The sequence below is a fragment of the Gobio gobio genome, assembly GCF_949357685.1.
Source record: "Gobio gobio genome assembly, chromosome: 19".
Taxonomy (NCBI): domain Eukaryota; kingdom Metazoa; phylum Chordata; class Actinopteri; order Cypriniformes; family Gobionidae; genus Gobio; species Gobio gobio.
Window position 1 is genome coordinate 48,604,133 of NC_137112.1, and position 21,821 is coordinate 48,625,953.

The 21,821-nt window shown below is 38.3% G+C and overlaps 1 protein-coding gene across 4 annotated transcripts in view; it reads right to left on the minus strand.

The window, feature by feature from the left end:
- Nucleotides 1-268: 268 nt before the first annotated feature.
- Nucleotides 269-21,821, minus strand: part of rab3ab (RAB3A, member RAS oncogene family, b) — a 41,338-nt gene continuing 19,785 nt past the window's right edge. For 2 of the 4 annotated variants that reach the window (XR_013818598.1, XR_013818599.1), the window contains exons 3-6: nucleotides 11,607-11,725; nucleotides 7,977-8,101; nucleotides 2,845-3,099; nucleotides 269-958 (exon numbers count right to left, since the gene is read on the minus strand). Coding sequence is in view for 2 of the 4 variants with exons in the window: in XM_079844887.1 (XP_079701013.1) it covers nucleotides 2,909-3,099; nucleotides 7,977-8,101; nucleotides 11,607-11,725 (435 nt within the window). In the remaining 2 variants the exon portion in view is untranslated. Of the gene's footprint in view, nucleotides 3,100-7,976; nucleotides 8,102-11,606; nucleotides 11,726-21,821 lie in introns of all 4 variants that reach the window. The other 2 variants (XM_079844887.1, XM_079844886.1) reach the window with 1 other exon arrangement.

The following is a 21,821-nucleotide window of genomic DNA, read 5'->3' on the forward strand; positions in this document are numbered from 1 at the left end:
CTATTGGTTTATTAAAATTTTAAACCCAACCACGGTTGGGTTTGTCCATATTTGACCCAAAAATGGGTTGAAACAAACCAAAAAAATTTTGTGTTTAAATAATTGTGTTGATTTTGAGGTGCAATTATATTCACACGTCCTTGTACTCGGTTTTACCTTATTTGTAAATCTATTTTCCAAAAATGTAGATTAGACAAAACATGGATAATCATTTAAAAAACATGCTGCACATGACACCCCTGATAAGAACAGACAAACTCTCTCAAGTAAACAGCACAAACCTTTATTTTTATAAGTTCAGTCATTTTCACAACATAGACAGTTGATTTGGTAAATTTCACCACTGGACACTTTTGACACCAAACCCCTTATTGTAAGTACAGTACATTTACTACTGCATATTAGTGTTTTTTTTCCTTGTACATTACACTCCGATTATCAGAAGAAAAGAAAATAAGTCACAATGAATAAAAATATTTCTTGATAATGTAGGAAATGGAGAAAACGCTTAGCGATGATGAACTGATCTGTGATGTTAATAAAGATTCGGTCATATGTCTGGTTTCCAGGGCCATGAGAGGGTCTCACTAAGGTCCTCTTGTACCTGTTGTGTCTTCTCATTGGTTCTAGAGGAGAGGGACCACCCACAAACACTTTGTTCCGGGTCTCATGGCTCTGTAGAGTAAACCTCACTCCTCTGATCTCAAGGGATGCTCTAGTGACTGACACTAGATGTTGCAGCCTTTAGTGTTAGACAGCGTCTGGACCCGGGTTCGAGTCCCGCTTAGAGCGGGGTTACATCGACATTAAACTTCTATTGTTTTCTCAAAACATGATTTGATGTTTTAAAAAATGATGCCACAAATACAGTCAAGCTTCAGACTTTCAGCTCCACGGTAGACGTGACAGTCAGTCTATAGCCTGCTTTGGTTTACAACAGTCACATTTCCATCACATCCTACAAAAAAAAAATGTTAACAAAGGATAAATAATCTGTTTTTTTTCTTCAATATTGCTCTGTAATAAAGTGACATTCATTCACAAGCAGGCATACACAACAGCAGGTAAAGAACACCCTTTTTGTTTTAGTTTTCTTCTATCAACTAGATTTTTTTAAAGCCTAGATTTGATACAACACAGTTCACACATAAAACCAAAGACTCAAATGTATGTACACTAAGGTTTCACTAAGGAAGACAGAAGAGCAAAGGAAAGATGCAGGGATAATCAGGGACACATGTAAACGTTAAAACTCGTCATTTTGATTTTGTGTTATAGTTGCAGGCCTGGTGTTATACAGAGCCACATACATTTGATAGTCTTTATGGGAAATCCCACTGAAGTTTGATCAATTTTGAGAGTGTATAAGAGTATTATTGATAGTAAGTAGGTTGAGCTTATGGCTCCGCTGCTACAATGAAATAAGCAACAACATATACTCGACTAGACCCGATGAAGCATTTCGAAAGGAATCCTACCACTATTCGCCTAAATGGCTTTATTTCCTTCCATGCAAATTTACATTAAGGAATGTGTGTATGATATCTGGCTTTCAGTCGTGGGACCGAAATGACATGAGGCAAGGCAGTAAACAAGATACAAATAAGCACGGCGAAGAATGACCATAAAAACAGCATTAATGGACTTGAATAACGTTCTTTATATTTGACTGAATTGGTCAAAAAGTTAAATCAAAATAATAAATATAACATTTCAGATATGCATCTCTAACTGTATCATTTAAATACTGAACTGTATTCATTATGTACACTTTCGGAATAAATATACAGAAATCTTTTTTTTATATTTGTTCATAAATAAGGATATGGAAGAGTACAAGAAAAGAATATGAAGTGAAATGAAGGCATCGGAAACGTAAAAGATTCTGTGCGCTAATAATAACACACCCCTAAAATTTGTATAACTTGGACCTAGTCATTAAATCTTTAAAATTTATGGGCTTAATCAACCCTTAAAGGGTGCTATGTATGGCTTTCCTTTTAAAACGTAATGGATTGCACGTTGAATAAAACCACTTGAAAGTTTGATGTGTTAAAATCAGAGAGGAGGGGAGGGGCTAGAGGAGGAGGGGAGGGGCTAGAGGGAGGAGGGGAGGGGCTAGAGGGAGGAGGGGAGGGGCTACACTGCAAAAAATGCGTTTCTTACTTAGTATTTTTGTCTTGTTTTCAGTCCAAATATCTAAAAAATCTTACATTTAGAAGCATTTACTAGACAAGAAAAAGTTTTGGTCTTGTTTTGGGGGAAAATAGCTCAAAATTAAGGGAGCTTTTGCTTAAAATAAGCAAAATAATCTACCAATGGGGTAAGCAAAATAATCTTGTTTTCTGTTTGAATTAAGATTATTTTGTTTACCCCATTGGCAGATTATTTTGCTTATTTTAAGCAAAAACTCCCTTGAGTTATTTTCCCCCAAAATAAGACAAAAACTTTTGCTTGTCTAGTAAATGCTTCTTAATGTAAGATTTTTTAGAAATTTGGACTGAAAACAAGACAAAAATACTAAGCAAGAAAAGCATTTTTTGCAGTGTAGAGGGAGGAGGGGAGGGGCTAGAGGGAGGAGGGGAGGGGCTAGAGGGAGGAGGGGAGGGGCTAGAGGGAGCAGGGAGGGACTAGAGGGAGGAGGGAGGGGCTAGAGGGAGGAGGGAGGGGCTAGAGGGAGGAGAGAGGGGCTAGAGGGAGGAGGGAGGGGCTAGAGGGAGGAGGGAGGGGCTAGAGGGAGGAGGGAGGGGCTAGAGGGAGGAGGGAGGGAGGAGGGGAGGGGCTAGAGGGCGTGGCCAGAGGAGGCAGTAAGGGGAAATGAAGGTTTTATGTTTCTTGATCTACCTAAACTTGTTTTTTTTGCGTGTGTGTGTTGGTGCAAGGCAGTGCAGAAAGAGCCATGGGGTTTTCAGCAGGCGCAGTCCTGGTGTGGAGCGGCGGGCTGCTCTGTGAGCTGCGGCCCCTGTTTGGCTCCCGTCACCGCAGGATCCGCAGCATCCAGGCTCTCGGACATCTTCTCGCAGATTATGTCTACCAGCCGCTCGAAGGTTTGTTTGACATTAATGTTGTCCTTGGCACTGGCCTCAAAATACTCAAAACCTGAGGATAAAAGAAGAGTGGAAGTCAAACTGACACTGACAAAAGCAGCATTTTAATTTCATTTAAAGGAACACGCTCATTTTACGAGTCCCCTAGAGTTAAATAGTTGAGTTTTACCGTTTTTGAATCCATTCAGCCGATCTTTGTATCTGGCGGTAGCACTTTTAGCATAGCTTAGCATACATTGATTCTGATCAGTCCATTAGCATCTCATTCAAAAAATGACCAAAGACACTTTCAATATTTTTCCTATTTAAAACTTGACTCTTCTACAGTTACATCGTGTGCTAAGACAAACTGAAAATTAAAAGTTGTGATTTTCTTCACCTATATGGCTAGGAACTACTTTCTCATTCCTGCGTAATAGTCGAGGATCTTTGCGGCCGTACCATGGTTGCAGCGGCGCATCTATTATCTATTATCTATTATCCGGTTAATTTATTGGCTAATTTACCGATTAATCACTTAATCTATCGCCTAATTTGTCGATTAATCTACAGACTCAATTAATCTATCGACTAATTTACCAGTTAGTCGATTAATCTATCCACTAATTTACAGATTCATCGTTTAATCTATCGACTAATTTACCAGTTAGTCGATTCATCTATCCACTAATTTATCTATTAAGCATTTAATCTATTGACTAATTTACAGATTCATCGTTTAATCTATCGACTAATTTACCAGTTAGTCGATTCATCTATCCACTAATTTATCTATTAAGCATTTAATCTATTGACTAATTTACAGATTAATCATTTAATCTATCGACTAATTTGCCGATTAATCTACAGACTGATTTATCTGTTACCCGATTAATCTATCGACTAATTTACCAGTTAGTCGATTCATCTATCCACTAATTTATCTATTAAGCATTTAATCTATTGACTAATTTACAGATTAATCATTTAATCTATCGACTAATTTTCCGATTAATCTACAGACTGATTTATCTGTTACCCGATTCATCTATCCACTAATTTATCTATTAAACGTTTAATCTATTGACTAATTTACAGATTCATCGTTTAATCTATCGCCTAATTTACAGATTAATCTATTAATCTATCGACTAATTTACAGATTAATCACTTAATCTATCGCCTAATTTGCCGATTAATCTACAGACTGATTTATCGGTTACCCGGTTAATCTATCGACTAATTTACCAGTTAGTCGATTAATCTATCCACTAATTTATCTATTAAGCATTTAATCTGTTGGCTAATTTACAGATTAATCGTTTAATCTATCGACTAATTTACAGATTAATCAATTAATCTATCGACTAATTTACAGATTAATCAATCAATCTATCGACTAATTTATCTACTAACCGATTAATCTATCGACTCATTTATCACAATAATTTTCTAAAATTTTGCTTAAAAACATTTAATTTAACTTGCACCGTTGGCCTTCAGTAGTGTACTATAAAAAAAGTATAAATGTAAACAAGCCCTTGACAAAATGTAAAACTAAAAGAGTAAAAAGGTACAAATTTGTAAACCAACATAACAAAAAAAGAGAATATCAGCAAATACTTGTTATATATAATAGTGTTGTCACGATACCAAAATTATGACTTTGATACGATACCAGACTAAAATACCTCGATACGATACTGAATCGACACCATGGTAAAAAACTGTAAAAGTAATTGAATAATATGACAGAACTTACTATTCATTGTTTTATCATTGTTTTAAGGTTAAAAAAACCTTAACTCCCTTGGCCAGCCTGTTCCTGCCCTGCTTCACACAGAATATGAGGTCTGGCCCTTTAAGAGCTGACGGACCAAAGTCATTGTAAACCCGATTTCTCACTCAACTCTGTATAGGTTCACTAAAGACATATCCCACTGTGTTTACCCGAATACTCGCCAGGACGTGCATTTTTACAGATTTTTGACCATTCTATATATTTGACTGTTCTGCTTCTTACTCACTCCTGCTGTCACACAGATGCACATTAATAAATACTGCTCTCATTAGAGTGCTGTCAATTTTAAAGTACCGCTACTAATACAATTTTATATCGTACCCAACTTACCCAGTCGACTAAAATTTTTTGAATAATTAACAGCGTTGACGCAGTCGATTGTATCGACCAATCGCGACAGGCCTAGCATTCGGGCTCGGGCAGAGAATCTAAACTCTACCGTAAAATAAGTCGCACTTGACTATGAGTCACATCAGGTCAAAATTGCATATAAGAGAAAAATAAACAAAACACCAATAATTCACATCGGTGTATAAGTCACATTCAAAAATTATGTAAAATGCAGTGGAAAAAAATAGGGATGCATTGGTTGACCGGCCAAAAATCGGAACCGGTTTTCTTTGTATTTTTCTGCTGATTTTTCCAGAAGTGTGCAACATACGCCTATATTGAAATCATTCGCGAACATGTTACAAAAGGAAACTGGAGAACCGAGGGAAGAGAAAACAGACTAACTTGTGATAAAGCCGAAATACTTCTTTTTGTAGCCTAAAGAAGAACATGCTGCACTTTTGAAATGAAATACTATCAGTTCTGTATAGGATGATCATTTTTATTTGACCTTAAAATGACATTGACTTAATTTGATTTAAAAAGCACCTGCTGTTGCATCTTAGTTTTTTTCGTTGCACTAAACATTATTTGATTTAACATTTTGGAACAATTATATACTTTGGTTTTATTTAATTTCACTGGTAAAGACTTTTTTTCTTTACACTGAATTTAAAAACAAATGCTGATTTAAGTAACATCTTTGTTTGGATTGCAGAATATGCAGTTGTTGCCTTTAATTTCACCTTTCAGCCTTTAATTTCCAATTCAATTTCCTGTTAATTTCAGATTGCGGACTTGTTTTCATTCACCAAAAGCCGATGTAGCCAGTTAAATACCAAATAAACATCTTGTTCATGTATACTTTCATTCTTTTATTGTGTGCACAATTACCATCGCACACCTGTATGTAATAGATATGTGCGTAGGACAAAGAAAAACCAAATCCAAAAATCTCAACGAATGAAGGGAAATCCCGCACACTTTCAGTACTTGCAAAAAATATGAAAACTTTTTATTAGCAACGTTTCGGTCTACTGACCTTCATCACACCTTTGTTGGTTTATGCCTGATGAAGGTCAGTAGACCGAAACGTTGTTCATATTTTTTGCAAGTACTGATAGTGTGCGGGATTTCCCTTTATTCGTTGAGATTCTTTTATTGTGTAAAAAAAAAAAAAAATCGGACAGTTTTCTTGAAAAAAATCGGTATGGGAATCGGCCATGTAAAATCATGATCGGTGCATCACTAGAAAAAAACAAACATTATAAACACCATCAACATGTGTTTTAGTTGTCCTCACTACACATCCTTTAAACAGAACTGAAAAAATTAAAGGGTTAGTTCACCCAAAAATGTAAATTCTGTCATTAATTCCTCACCCTCATGTGGTTGGACACCCGTCAGACCTCCGTTCATCTTCAGACACAAATGAAGATATTTTAGTGTAAAGCTAATGCTGAGAAAGGCTTCAGATAGGCCTCCATTGGCATTCAGTACATTTACACTCACAAGACCCATAAAAGGCTCTTAAAACGCCGTTACAAAGTCCATCTCACCACAGTAAAGGCCCGGGTATACTTCGGCCGTCCGCGTTCATGCACCGCCCGCATGACGTAATTTTCGTCACTCGGAGGGCTCGCGGCCGGCCGCACACCCCGTCCGCGCGCAGCCCAAATTTTGTGACCGCGCGGACGGTCCGCATGCAACAGCGCATGCGCCAGCAGTACAGAAGAGTCCACTAGGTGGCAATACACACAGTATTGAGCACAGTGTTCAGCCGTCGAAGAAGAGTGTGCAAAGACCGGTTTAAAAACAACACGCTTGGAAAAAAAAGAGAGAATTTTTGATTCTTCAGTGTTTCTTCCAAACTATGTAGCAATGGTGGATGCACTACAGTTCTTCTCCGATCATGCCCAGCGAATGTCCCGTTGATGACAGGACTCAGTGCTGCCCTCCGATGTCTGGTGGAGCATAGACACTTTTTTACTGCGCATGTGTCGAACGCGATCCTCCGCGCGCATCCGTTGTGTAGTATACTTTGAAAGACGCACGGACAGGGCTGCGTGCGTGACGCGTCTGGGCGCGGTGAGTGAAGTATACCCGGGCCTTGACTCTACAATAATTTTACGATGCGACGACAATAGTTTTTGTGCGCCAAAAAAATCAAAATAACGCCTTTATCCAGCTTGTTCTTGTCTTCCGTGTGTGCCTCCACGACGCATGCGCGAGAATATGACGAAGCGCCAGCGTTCGGGAATCCATGAAATACACACTTTAACCCCATTTTGAGAACTACGCCGAGTCCTAAAGCACGATCAATGTAGAATTCAACAGCTGAGAGACGCGCGTCTTCCTCTGCTTGTAAACAAATCTCTTCTGGGTCATGTGTCCGAACGCCGGATCTGCTCATATTCTCACGCATGCGTCGTGGAGACACACACGGAAGACAAGAACAAGTTGGATAAAGGCGTTATTTTGATTTTTTTTTGCGCACAAAAACTATTGTCGTCGCATCGCAAAATTATTGTAGAGTCACTGTGGTGAGATGGACTTTGTAACGGCGTTTTAAGAGCCTTTTATGGGTCTTGTGAGTGTAAATGTACTGAATGCCAATGGAGGCCTATCTGAAGCCTTTCTCAGCATCAGCTTTACACTAAAATATCTTCATTTGTGTCTGAAGATGAACGGAGGTCTGACGGGTGTCCAACCACATGAGGGTGAGGAACTAATGACAGAATTTTCATTTTTGGGTGAACTAACCCTTTAATGCGAAAGAAAAACTACCAGCATGTGGGAAATAAACTTTGATGATTTACCGAGATGCTCTGAGAGTTGTCTGCCCCGCTCAGCGGCCACCACTCTCTCATCCTCCATATCACACTTGTTTCCCACCAGAAGCACCTGAGCGTTATCCCATGAGTACGTCTTGATCTGTGTGGACCTGCGGGAGAACAATCACACACTCATTAAAGGGATAGTTCACCCAAAAATGAAAATTTGACATTTATCTGCTCACCCCCAGCAGGGTTCCCACTCTTTTTCAGCAACCATTTTCCAGTACTTTTCCAGGACATTTTCAATTTTACTACGGCGGGAATCAGGGCTCCGAACCGGTTCAAGGAACGAAAACGAAAACCGGAAACGAACGAAATTTTAAGAGGAACAAAAACGATAACGAAATCAAAATCAATTTGAATCGTTCTGAACAGAAACGTTAATTTGAAATGACCATTAACCGGTTAATAATGTTATTTTATCGTTCTTTTAATATTTTAATTTGGCAGTGCCCAATCATGAATTGAGTAGCTACAGCATGTGATGTGACGGATCAAGCGTGAGTGAAATGTCATCTGTGAATCTACCGGTAACGCTAGTCAGTGTGAGCGCGCATTTACACGCCTCAAGTACATTTCTTTCCCCGCTGAGGTCATCAATGAAAGCGCAGGTATTGGAGGACATTCTTTTCGAATGTTTAAATAAGCAGTTCGGACTTTAAGCTCAAATAGTCTGATTTAGGCTAGTTTGTGGATTTCGTTTAAGCCTATCCAAGTAGGCTATAGCATCTATCAAACATTTGTCCTATAGTCTTTCAGATTGCCAATACAGGACAGCTCTATGTTTTCTATAGGGTTGATGCTTCGTATTAAATGGTATGTTATATTGCATTAAATGATCGAGCTTTATTAGCTGACTGAGTTTGATTATGTGATGCAAGGACGTGTTGCGCAGCGTTTGCTTTGAAATTACCAGTTGACGGTGCAATGGTTATCCAGTTTATTTATTCTTTATTTATACATTTTTTAAAGTCGTGTTGAAAAAAGTTATGTAACGTTACAAAGAATGTTATCACTCTTCTGAAGAGAATTAGGCATAAGAGCCACTTTCGATTGTCTAACGCTCCATTAAAACAGGTCCGCTGTTTATGCTTTGTAATTAATGCATGTATTTCTGTTGTGGTTTTAAAAATGTTATGAAATAAATATTCAAGTTTAATTACCATGCGTTATATTATTATTGAGTGAAAATAAGTCTATTTATACATATTTGTTTAAAGTATAGGCTAAATTAAAATAACGTTATTAACCGGTATTTTTTCAAATCAAACCGTTTTCGGAACAGTAATGTTTAATGAGGAACGCAAAAATGGAAACGTTAAAATATCGATTCTGCTCGGAGTGAACCGATTGATATTTTTTTCCGTTTTTAAGCCCTGGCGGGAATAAAAGACAAGGATCACGCCAAATATTGCTTTCTAAGTCTTTAAAAGCCGTCCAGTTTATTGCCATTACTTAACAATCCAGCATTTTTCAATATGAGCTCTTAATCATACATTATGACTATGGAAGCTTCGTTACACCACAGAATAGAAAGAAAAGGTAATTGAGACTTTTTCTCTCGCTATTCTGACTTTCTCACATTTGCGAGTTTACATATTTGTGATATAAACGCGAAAATTGTCGCAATTCTTTTTTCCTCAGAATTGGACTTTATAACTTGCAATTGCAGTTTAGATCTCACAATTCTGAGAAAAGAAGTCACAATTGCAAGATATAAACTCGCAACTGCGCAAAAAAGTCAACTGTGAAGAAAAGACTTGCGAGTTTATATCACGCAATTCTGACTATATTTTGCAATTCTGACTTTACATCAACATTATGTGATTAGGTAGCAGCTTACGAGTTAACATTCACTGCATACATTTGAGCAGTTATAGCATTAGCATTAGCATTAGCTAACGGCTGCAAGTGGCAACACAAGACTAAACATCATTATTCAAAATACTACATCAAACTCAGCATTCCTGAACATGTGCTTTCTGCAACTAGCGCTAATTGTTTGGGCCAGCGATAAACTCCTTATACTCGGCTAAAGAAATAACTTTTTTAAAAGAATTTTCCCAGACAACAACAAGATTTTCCAGGACATTTTTTATTTTCTCAAATTTTCCATGTGTTTTCCAGGACTGGAAAATTTGTCATCAATTTTCCAGGACGAGTGTGAACCCTGCCCAGGCCATCCAAGATGTAGGTGTCTTTGTTTCTTCAGTAGAACACAAATGGAGATTTTTAACTCCAACCGTTGCTGTGTGTCGCTCATATAATGCTCGTCAATGGGGTCTAATTCTATTAGAGTAAAAAAAACACGCACAGACAACTTCAAATTAAACCCTGCGGAAAGGAAGGTCAATGTACACAATCTAGTGTAGAGACATCACTTCCTGTGTGTGATGTGTGATCCTTTCCGGAAGTGCTGCGTTTTCAGGGCTGTTGGATATGGTGTTGTATTTGAGGTAAAAAATTATATAAATACTGTTCGGTTTATCGCACAAACCGATCGTTTCGTGTCTTAAAGGGTTAGTTCACCCAAAAATGAAAATTCTGTCATTAATTACTTACCCTCATGTCGTTGGACACCCGTCAGACCTCCGTTCATCTTCAGACACAAATGAAGATATTTTAGTGTAAAGCTGATGCTCTGAAAGGCCTCCATTGGCTCAACTTTACACTCTCAAGACCCTTAAAAGACACAAAAGACTAAAGTTACAAAGTCCATCTCACTACAGCGGCTCTACAATAACTTTATGAATCGGCGAGAATAGTTTTTGTGCGCAAAAAAACCCTAAATAACGACTTACATAGTGATGACGATTTCAAAACACGGCATCATGAAGCTTCGAAGCGTTATGAATCAGTGAGTCGAATGATGATTCGGATCGCGTGTCAAACTGCTGAAATTTGGCGATCCAAACCGCTGAATCGACTCACTGATTCATAACGCTCTGAACCGCTGAATCGACTCACTGATTCATAACGCTCTGAACCGCTGAATCGACTCACTGATTCATAACGCTTCGAAGCTTCATGATGCTTTGTTTTGAAATCGTCATCGCTATATAAGTCGTTATTTAGGGTTTTTTGCGCACAAAAACTATTCTCGTCTTCATAAAGTTATTGTAGAGCCGCTGTAGTGAGATGGACTTTGTAACTTTAGTCTTTAGTGTCTTTTAAGGGTCTTGAGAGTGTAAAGTTGAGCCAATGGAGGCCTTTCAGAGCATCAGCTTTACACTAAAATATCTTCATTTGTGTCTGAAGATGAACGGAGGTCTGACGGGTGTCCAACCACATGAGGCTCAGTCATTAATGACAGAATTTACATTTTTGGGTGAACTAACCCTTTAAGACATCAATGTGTCGCCACGAGGTTTAATTTGAAGTTGTCTGTGCATGTTTTTTTTACTCTAATAGAATTAGACCCCATTGACGAGCATTATATGAGTGACACACAGCAACGGTTGGAGTTAAAAATCTTCATTTGTGTTCTACTGAAGAAACAAAGACGCCTACATCTTGGATGGCCTGGGGGTGAGCAGATCAATGTGAAATTTTCATTTTTGGGTGAACTATCCCTTTAAACTCAATCCCCGTGTTATAGCGTGTTGAACCCACCAGTCCTGCACGGCAGCGAAGGATTCCTCGTTGGTGATATCGTACATGAGGATGAAGCCCATGGCCCCGCGGTAGTAGGCGGTGGTGATGGTCCTGTAGCGCTCCTGTCCTGCCGTGTCCTGGAGAGGAATTGAAAATATACATTTTAAAAGCAGTCAGTATCTGATGTGTCCACCGGTGCATCTCATCCTCAGCGCCAGAGGTGGACAAAGTACACAACTCCATTACTTGAGTAAAAGTAAAAGTACTATTGGTTAAATATTACTCAATTACAAGTGAAAGTTGTAAAGATAGATTTTTACTTAAAGCTACACTGTGTGATATTTTCCCCCATCTAGCGGTGAAAAGGTATATGACCATCCAGTGAATATTAGGCTGCGTCCCAATTCGCCTACTTATACTACGTCCTAAAAGTAGTAACTTTTGAGTGTGTAGCAGAAGAGTATGCAAGCTTTGGGATATACTACTTCGTCATCTTTAACGGACTCTGTTACGCGCGTCCCGTCACCGCTTAAACTGTCAATCATCGTCACAGTTCAAATCCTCCACATTCAGTTTAATCTCCTACCGTATCGGAGAGAAATGTAGACGCTCGTTGATCTGCCATTCCTGGGTCTTTAATGCAGAGACTCTCCTCATGTGTTTGCAAAGTTAATGGCCAAACGTATCATTACAAAAGTTCTCAATGCTGCTGAAGGTGAAATATAATGTGGCTAACATTGAATAAATATATTTTTGTCAGGTGAAATACTGAGAATTGCTCACTCAAGCCCCTTTTATCTAATCCTCTCCACTTAACCGTCAGACTCGCGTAACCGTCATGTTTGTAGTTTTTTAACACTTTTTATCCGCGTTTGTAGTTTTCGCAATGGGTTGTGGGCAATATCAGCCGTTATAGTGCGCATCGATCTGCACTTCGGATTCTGACCGGAAATAGTCGACCATCCGGGAATCTTTGGAATACTCTTTTCAACATATTAAGACTTGGGACATACTAATTCTTTTTTCGAATACTATTTAGTACGGATAGTATGCGAATTGGGACGCAGCATCCGTTTCTGTTCTTCTCAATTCCGATTTCGTTTTAACTCCTACGGTGGCCGATTTAGTCCAAGATTAACATGGCTTCCAGTTCGACCTCGTCCACATTGGTCACGCTGCCATCGAGTGTTAAAACGCCAAAGGCGAAGCTTGAATTTACGGGAATGTCCCTCTTTGGCTAATGTACTTTCAAGATGGAGGATCAACATGGCGACCCGCATTCAAACCCTCACCCGTATGTGTTTACAATGGCATATTATAAACTTACCAGAATACTTTATTACTTGAAAGAAGAAAATATACATTAATGAGCACATATATTTTTGAAAGAACTAAGTGTTTTTAGCTAAGAATAAACTAAAAAAGTTACACAGTGTAGCTTTAAGTAAAAGTACAGAAGTACTTGCTTTTAAAAGTACTTAAGTATCAAAAGTAAACGCATTATTTTATTATCTTTGCATTGTTGTATGAATGCACGCTGTTCCATCATGGGGGTCTAAGCTCCATCTGACATGCTAGCATACCTTGAACTCATTTAAATACTTGTTTAAAAGTTACAAAGCTCTTATCAAAGTCAAAATCATACTAGAAAAGAAAGGTTGTGTTTGTTTACACTTACAGGTTGTGTCTACATTGTGTTTATTTGATTTTGGTTATGTAAGATTATGTAAAAACATATTTCTGAAAGGACTTCAGTTAACATTATTAGCCCAACTACGCTTTTGCATGCTAACTAACATCATTGTTGAACGTTAGCTATATGTGTTAGCGCTGGATCCACAAGGCTATGGCAACTTTGCGGGTAAATCTATAAAAATCATTTGACCGATCATACTTCATACCAGTGTTCATTTTGACAGCAAATTTGGATTTAGTTTTAGTCATAGACTTTTGACTACAACATTTTAGGCATCTGAATTATTTTAGTTTTAATCTAGTTTTAATTGACTATAATAAGATTTTAATAGATTCAATAGACTAAACTTCAGTATTTGTGGTCTGGCGTCTGAGAGGCAGCTTTCTGTGCACTTTCAGACTTATCCATGTCTGCTCTTTTAAGTTTTTATAACTTTTAAGTTTGACCATACTGAGTCTGGAAACTGCTGCCTTCGATTTTGCCATCAGTTGATTGGTGTTCAAAAAATACTTGGAAATCATTGAACTTCATGTGATCCTACAAGAGTGATTACTGATAGTCTGTCTGCAAAAAAAAAAACTAATCACGTTTTAAAGAAGAAAACAAATCATCCACTGACTTTCAAAGCGGCTACGACTTTCTACTTCGAGGGCCTTGATAGAAATGTAGAGGAGTAAAAAGTACGATATTTGTCTTTCAAATGTAGTGAAGTAAAAGTCGTAAGTTTCCATAAAAAATACTACTCAAGGAAAGTAGAGATACTCAAAAAGTGTACTTAAGTACAGTACTCTAGTAAATGTACTTAGCTACTGTCCACCTCTGCTCAGGGGCGGTTCTAGGATTTCAGCCCCAGTGAGGATATGAAAAATAATGGTAAGACTTAAGGGTCCAATTCTCACTATTAACTAGTAGCTTATTAGTATGCATATTAGGATATTGGCTGTTTATTATTACTTATGCTCCTGCCCGGACCCTCAGATCCAGCAATGAAAACCTGCTTGTCGTCCCCAAGTTTAAACGCTCTACTGAAGGAAGGGCTTTTAGTGTTATTGGCCCTAAATTATGGAATAAGCTGCCCTCGACTATCCATAACGCACCTACTCTCCAGACTTTTAAATCCCAACTTAAAACTCATCTTTTTTCTCTGTGCAGTAAATAATTATCTTTCTCGCACCGCCTCTGCCTTCAAGTGATCTCGCACCTCTTCCTGTTATGCTACATGACTAGCTACTGTTATTTGTTCTTTTTGATTCTATAACTTCTTTGTTGTTGTTGGAGTTATTTGTTGTACACCTGCTTGTTTATTTACGATAATGAACAGGCGGACTGTCTGATTGTAATTGATTGTCCATTGGGTTCTTGAAAGGCGCTATAAAAAATAAACGTATTATTATTATTACTTATGAAGCAATGAAGTCTGCATGACCATATTGTACATCCCTTAATCATACAATGTAGGCAGATTTATAATCACTGAGATTCAAAATATAGGTAGTTAGGGGGGTTCTGTGGCTCCTGCAAGAACATTTTGATTTCTATGATCTACATATGTGCATTTTAAGATGTTCTGAACGCCAAAAAATTAGATAACAATAACTCGAAAACCATGTCAGTGGGGAGATTTGACTGATACAGTTTATCCAGTTTCGTCAGTGAAGAAAGTAAACATGTTTAACTGATATTTATATGTTTTATGAATCATTTTCATTGACATGTTCATTTACTGAAGGCTAACAGGAAAGCTGGGTAACTAAATGTATTAAATTAATTCACAATATGCACACATTGATTACTAATATTATGCCCAATACAGGCTGAACAAAGCTGAGCTTTTTTTTTACTCTCTTTTTTTTACCTCTAAGTTTTATTTACTGGGAGTAATTGGAATTATTAATTTACAATATGCACACATTCATTATTAATCTTATGCCTAATCTGAAGAAAACGGCTTTGTTAACATTTCTTGTTTGTTAATTATATTATAAATGACATTATAGGTCTATTTTAATTCAAAATAGCGAAATTAGACAAGTTTATTAATTTGGCTGAATATTTTTGTCGCCAAAAATCATTCCATTTGCTGAAACACAGAGAAAGTTGTGGCCAAATTAAGACTCAAAAGCAGCCCGTAGTGGATTAAAACGCCCCCAGGGACACATAAGGGTTAAGTAAAGAACCACCAAGCAACCAAAAATCCGGTTCTTTCTATGCTCTTCCAAGATTTGTGAAATAAAATGATTGTAAAGTTATTTAACTTTCTTCCACTTTTGTGAAAGTCGTTTGTTGTCCAGACACAAGCATTAGTTTGTCCTCCTGCACTCCTCATGATCTGAATGTGTTTATAATGAACTCATTTCTCAGGTGCAGTGATGCCGGATCAGTGTGTTAAACTCCATCTCATATTTCCTGATAGGAGGAGCTAAAAACCAAAACCATGGCTGAATCCTGTTCTCCTGGTTTTTGTGAAAAGAAAGTGCAGAGGCTCATTGAAGGAATATTAAAGGATTAGTTCACTTCAAAATGAAAATTCCTTTTTAGTTTCCTCACCCCCATCTCATCTTTCTTCAGTCGAAATGAAGTTTTTTAAGGGAAAACATTCCAGGATTTTTCTGCACATAATGGACTTCAATGGGAACCAACGGTTGAAGGTCCAAATCACTGCAGTTTCAGAGGAAGGGCTTCAGAGTCTCTGATCCCAGACGAGGATCTTATATACATTTCTAATAAATAAAAACAAATACAATTAATATACTTTTTAACCAAAATTGCACATTTTGCGCTGCTCTGTGACGGCTATGGATTGCGTAATCATGTCGGAAGTCGGAAGTACCGCCCCCATGTTTACAAAGCGCACATGCAAAGACTTACACGTGTCCAAACTACACGCAACGCAATAATATTCAGCATCAAGCAACTTGTCTGTCCGCGACTACGAGATACGACAAATCAATCAAAAACCACAGCCAATCAGAACAGCGTGTGGGCGGGGCTTTAGGCACTAGAGATTAATCCTGACGGCACTCGCAAGGAAACGGATACATAATCAAATTCATGAATATTACAGCATTTAAACATGACTAACATACACACGGAGTCACTAAAACAATCACTGTCATAGAATACACTTGTTCACAGTTTGAACGTTTAATATTTCAAGATCTGAGGTGAATTATCCATTGTTGCTTTTAGTGCGACTGCGTTACAAAGCTGAGCACTAAATGATATTCAAAGTCACATGACACGATTTAACATTAAATAAAGCACATAAACACTGCCTGAGATCAGGGTTGCCAAGTTTTCACAACAAAACCCGCCCATTTGCTCCTCAAAAAAACTAGCCCAAAACAAGCCCAATAGTTTTCCGGATGGGTTCTCCGGAAAAAAAAAATTGTTTGGGGGTAAAATATGTGTTTTTTTGGCAGGGTCGCATTCCTGGGTCTAAATATCATATTATTAGGGTCACCAAGCTCAATTTAAGATTGAACATTAGTCTGGGGAGTCTGATCTGTATTTTCTACTGCACACGCGACCATAAACGCGCATAAATTAAATGACTCTGTACGCAATTGGATAGTCCTTCAACCAATCAGACATGAGGCGTGATCAACGAGCATAATTCAAATGACTCTGTATGCAATTGGATAGTCCTTCAACCAATCAGATTGAAGGACTATACAAGTCGTTGAGGCGTGATCAACGCGCATAAATTAAATGACTCTGTACGCAATTGGATAGTCCTTCAACCAATCAGACACAAGAGGCGGGATCAACGAGCATAATTCAAATGACTCTGTACGCAATTGGATAGTCCTTCAACCAATCAGACACAAGAGGCGTGATCAACGAGCATAATTCAAATGACTCTGTACGCAATTGGATAGTCCTTCAACCAATCAGACACAAGAGGCATGATCAACGAGCATAATTCAAATGACTCTGTACGCAATTGGATAGTCCTTCAACCAATCAGGCACAAGAGGCGTGATCAACGAGCATAATTCAAATGACTCTGTACGCAATTGGATAGTCTTTAGCCTTTAGACTTTATCGCGTCTCGCGGCGTGTGTAGTTAGGACACATGTAATACATGTAATACAAACATCCTTTAGCAAAAAAAAAAAGGTAACAACGATGTTGGACGATTTTGAAGTTGAAGACTGAGTGTTTTTTGGTAAAGGGCGTTTGTAATAGTCTTCACACGTTCGCTTGGGGCGGTACTTCCTCTTCCTTTTAGACGTGATTACGCAATCCATTGTTTGTCTAGATAAGATCCTCGTCTGGGATCAGAGACTCTGAAGCCCTTCCTTTGAAACTGCATTGATTTGGACCTTCAACCGTAGGTTCCCATTAGGGTTGGATCAGGGGCGTAAATCGCGGGGGGGACGGGGGGGACAGGACCCCCCCAAATAGAGGGCTGTCCCCCCCTAAAAACCATGCTGGGTATTGTAAATAATATAATGATATACAATTAAAATAAATGTGTAAGTAGTAAAACAATACAAACGCAAACGGGACAAAAAAATGCGTTTTAAGTTTAGAAACATTTTGAGTCCCCCCCTTTGCCCCATAGTGGTTCGATCCACCGCGCACCTCAACTAACGTTACCCATAGACCGTAAAAAACTACCACACAAGTTTGGGGAGAGAACAAAGCTCTTCAGACAGCAGTTGTGAAACACCAGTTAGCTGTCAAAGCTATTTTATTCACTTTAAACATCAGATGAAGTGATTATTTCTCTTTAAAACACTGCTAACATCACTTGCCCACTGCGGCATTGCCCCGGCCAGGCCACCGTCGTTCTCACTTTTATAGTAATAAAATAAGTTAGAGAGCAGACACAACAATTAAAAACTGAACGTGTCTGCTCAATACAGCACGAGCCGAACGAGCAAACAGCTGACAGACAAGATGATCGTGGAAGATTTGGTTTCAAAGCGAAATGTAAAAGCGCCTATTTAAGGGAGTGCCATTGTACTGTTTTCTTGTTGTGTTTTTCATTAAGAATAATAGGCTAATGAACCCAAAAATCAAGCAACCAGCCCCCGAATTAGCGCTAATTAAACTGAAAGTATGCGCACGGCCGCTCTGTCAGATCTGTGTTGGGTTTTGCTCAATATGATCATAAGTGGCAAATCAGAGGGCTTGCTGCAGTTGAATATCTAAAGATCTGAATATAGTATAAAATACTATGTGGAGGACGCAAGATAATTTAATAATTATAATATGACTGAGTAGTGAACCTTAATCGTATTAAATGCACAGATCCTAAACGGTTGTAGTTCATGTGTGTTATTTGTGGAAAACAGACGTGCGTCTCTTCTTAAATAGGACACTCAGAAAAAGTTATAAAAGTTTTAGTAAACAACTATCGCTTTGTGTTGTTGGTCAGATAAAATGACAGAGAAAAGAAAAATGGACATTACATAATTTTTCAGTGCACCAAAACGCCAAATAAGTACAAAAGGTTTTTTTTTTGGTACACATATCCTTACAAGTACGATTTTGGCTGTATTATTTGTGTCCCCTTAAAAAATTGCTCGTGAGAAATGTCATGTTTATTGTCCCCCCCAACTGTTAGATGAAATTTACGCCCCTGCGTTGGATACCGAACTCGGTACTCTTAAGGGCACCGACCGAATTCCGTTGGTACTACCGATTCACATTAAATCAATCGGTACCAAATTTCGGTACCTGAGAACGCATATTGTGATATAGACGAGTGTCTGTGAATATTAAACCACAAAAAAGACTATTCAAATACGAATCCTGTGTGTCTCTGTGCGAATGAATGTGTAGACGTGCGGTTTACAGTCTATGGGTTTACCTCACACACACACACACACACACACACACACACACACACACACACACACACACACACACACACACACACACACACACACACTCAGAATCGTGCGTGACGGTCACATGTTTCCATCTCTGCCTCTCATATGAGGATATGAACACACAAACGTCATCTCCAGAGCCACTGAGAGTCACTTTATGAGCATTTTACCGTTTCATTTGAGAAAAACTACCGTTATATCAAACACACAGAAACTCAAATTCATGGCAACCCGTCAAAATAAAAGTTCGGCTAACTTGACAAATAACTTCTATACGTCTCAATGTAATAATACTACTACTATCACTAATGTAATAATAATAAATTATCCCAATTTTTTTTTTTTATAAATTACATGTATATTTTTTATTTTAAGCGTATAAAGCTCAGTTGTGCTGCTTTGTTTGACAATTTTTTTTTTTTTATTAAATTAAAAGATAAATTAAATTAATGTCTTCATTTGATTACCAGAAAATACATAACACATAATTTGTGGGAAATCTTTTCATAGAAATGAAATTAAAAAGAAAAATAATAATATGGTTGCTTTTATTAATTAAATTAAAGGGATAGTTCACCCAAAAATGAGAATTCTGTTATCATTTACTCACCTTCAAGTTTTTCCAAACCTGTATGAGTTTCTTTGTTCTGCTGAACACAAAAGAAGATATTTTGAAGAATGTTTGCAACAAAGCAGATAGAGCAACTATTGACTAGGATAGTATTTTTTTCCCTACTATGGTAGTCAATGGCTGCTCTCTCTGCTTGGTTACAAACATTCTTCAAAATATCATCTTTTGTGTCAGAATTTTCATTTTTGGGTGAACTATCCCTTTAAGTACCTAGTTGCCTTCTATTTACTAGTAAATATTACAGTAATCAAACATCACTGACAATGGCAGACAGCGACCAGGGCAGCTCTGGCATAATGTCAATAACACTTTTATAAATTACTTACAGGTTCTTTACAGTTATTGATGTAAACATCCCAAAAGTACCGAAAAAAGGTACCGTTGGGTAACCGATACCGGTTACCATGTGAACGGTACCAAACCCTAGATCCCATTGAAGTCCATTATGAGCAGGAAAATCCTGGAATGTTTTCCTCAAAAAACGTCATTTCATTTCCACCGAAGAAAGAAAGACACATCTTGGATGAGACGGGGATGAGGAAATTAGTGAACTAATCCTTTAATTACAACTTGTACAATCGACATGCTGTTGATTGTCCCGCACAAAAAACAAACTAGTAAGTAAAACACATTTGGCACAAGATGAAGGCGAGTAAATGATGAACTCCAGTTGACTTTCTAAGAGAAACATGAGGAGGATAGAACTATGAGGACATCAGCCTAATGGAAGAAATCAATGGGATAAATCCTCACCCAGGTCAAAATGGAGTCTAGCACTGATGGTCCTATTAATATCCCAAAATATCAGTGAGACCGAGTGCCTATTTTGGGCTCTTGACTCTGATACCACAGTAATACATCAGCATCTTTCCAACAATATCCAGCAAAGTGTTTCTGTTTTCTATTACACTCACCCTGAACCGTTTTCTAGGGCTGTTCAATTCCAACATTTTTGGAATTGATTCTGACTCCTGGTTTCCAGGAATCATGGAGTGTTGTTTTCGATTCTTGTTTTTTTTTAACGAAATTGATGGTCGAACCTACTCCCGGAGTGACCGCAGGATATAAGGATGAATAAAGTATCCTTCTCTGAAACTTTATTTGTAATTCATAACTTGCTCAATTTTCTACCGATTTTCAAACGGTTTGTTATAAACCTCAGAGATGTAGTTATGACACTGCATACTTATGAATAATTATAACCAACATGTTCAAGCATCCAGAATTATAGCCACGTTAATAACATTTGTAAATCCGTCCAGATTTCAGCGAGATAAGAGTATTTGTGTTCAGATCACTCGCCTTACATCAGGAGTCCGCCAAAAAGCTCGCCTGTGATAAGATGGCCGCCGCTGATGACGATAGAGACTCTGCAGTAACACATCTAGCCTTTATTATAGATATCTATGGGCACAACTCTATGAATCACGCGACATGTGACAATGGTCTAAAATGTTTATCGTTGCATAATACTAGGTTGGGCATATTTACAGAGCATTATCCAATTCTGTCCTTTAAGACCAGACACTGTATGCCACACAATAGTGTATTTTATCCATCGTGAAGAAGCTTTTCTCTAGCGTGTGTGTGAATCTGGTCAGGACTTTACTGAGGTCTGTGGGGGGAGGGGCGTCTTCACCACAGGGGAATCTGAGGCGGTGGGGGAGGGGCCCTGATGCAACAAGCGATTCTGATTGGCTACTCAGCAAACCTCCCCATCCACAGACCATCTCCCCGTTTCTCTGTAGACCACAACACTTCATTAAACCACAGTGGCTTAACTGATTAGGTTTATGACTAGGGTTGGGAACCGAGAACCGGTTCTTATGCAGAACCAAAACTGATTTTTGAAAAATACCAGAACAGCGCGAAATTCCTAAATTTCGGTTCCGAAAACGGTTCTGGGACAATGTGTGTGCGAAGCGCTGGAAGCGTATCCTTCAATAGCGAGTGATAGCCAGTGTTGCCAAGTCTGTGGTTTTCCCGCGGAATTGGGCTACTTAAACACTGTTGACGGGTTGAAGCGACCCCAATTATGTGATATTTAGCCCCGGAAATGC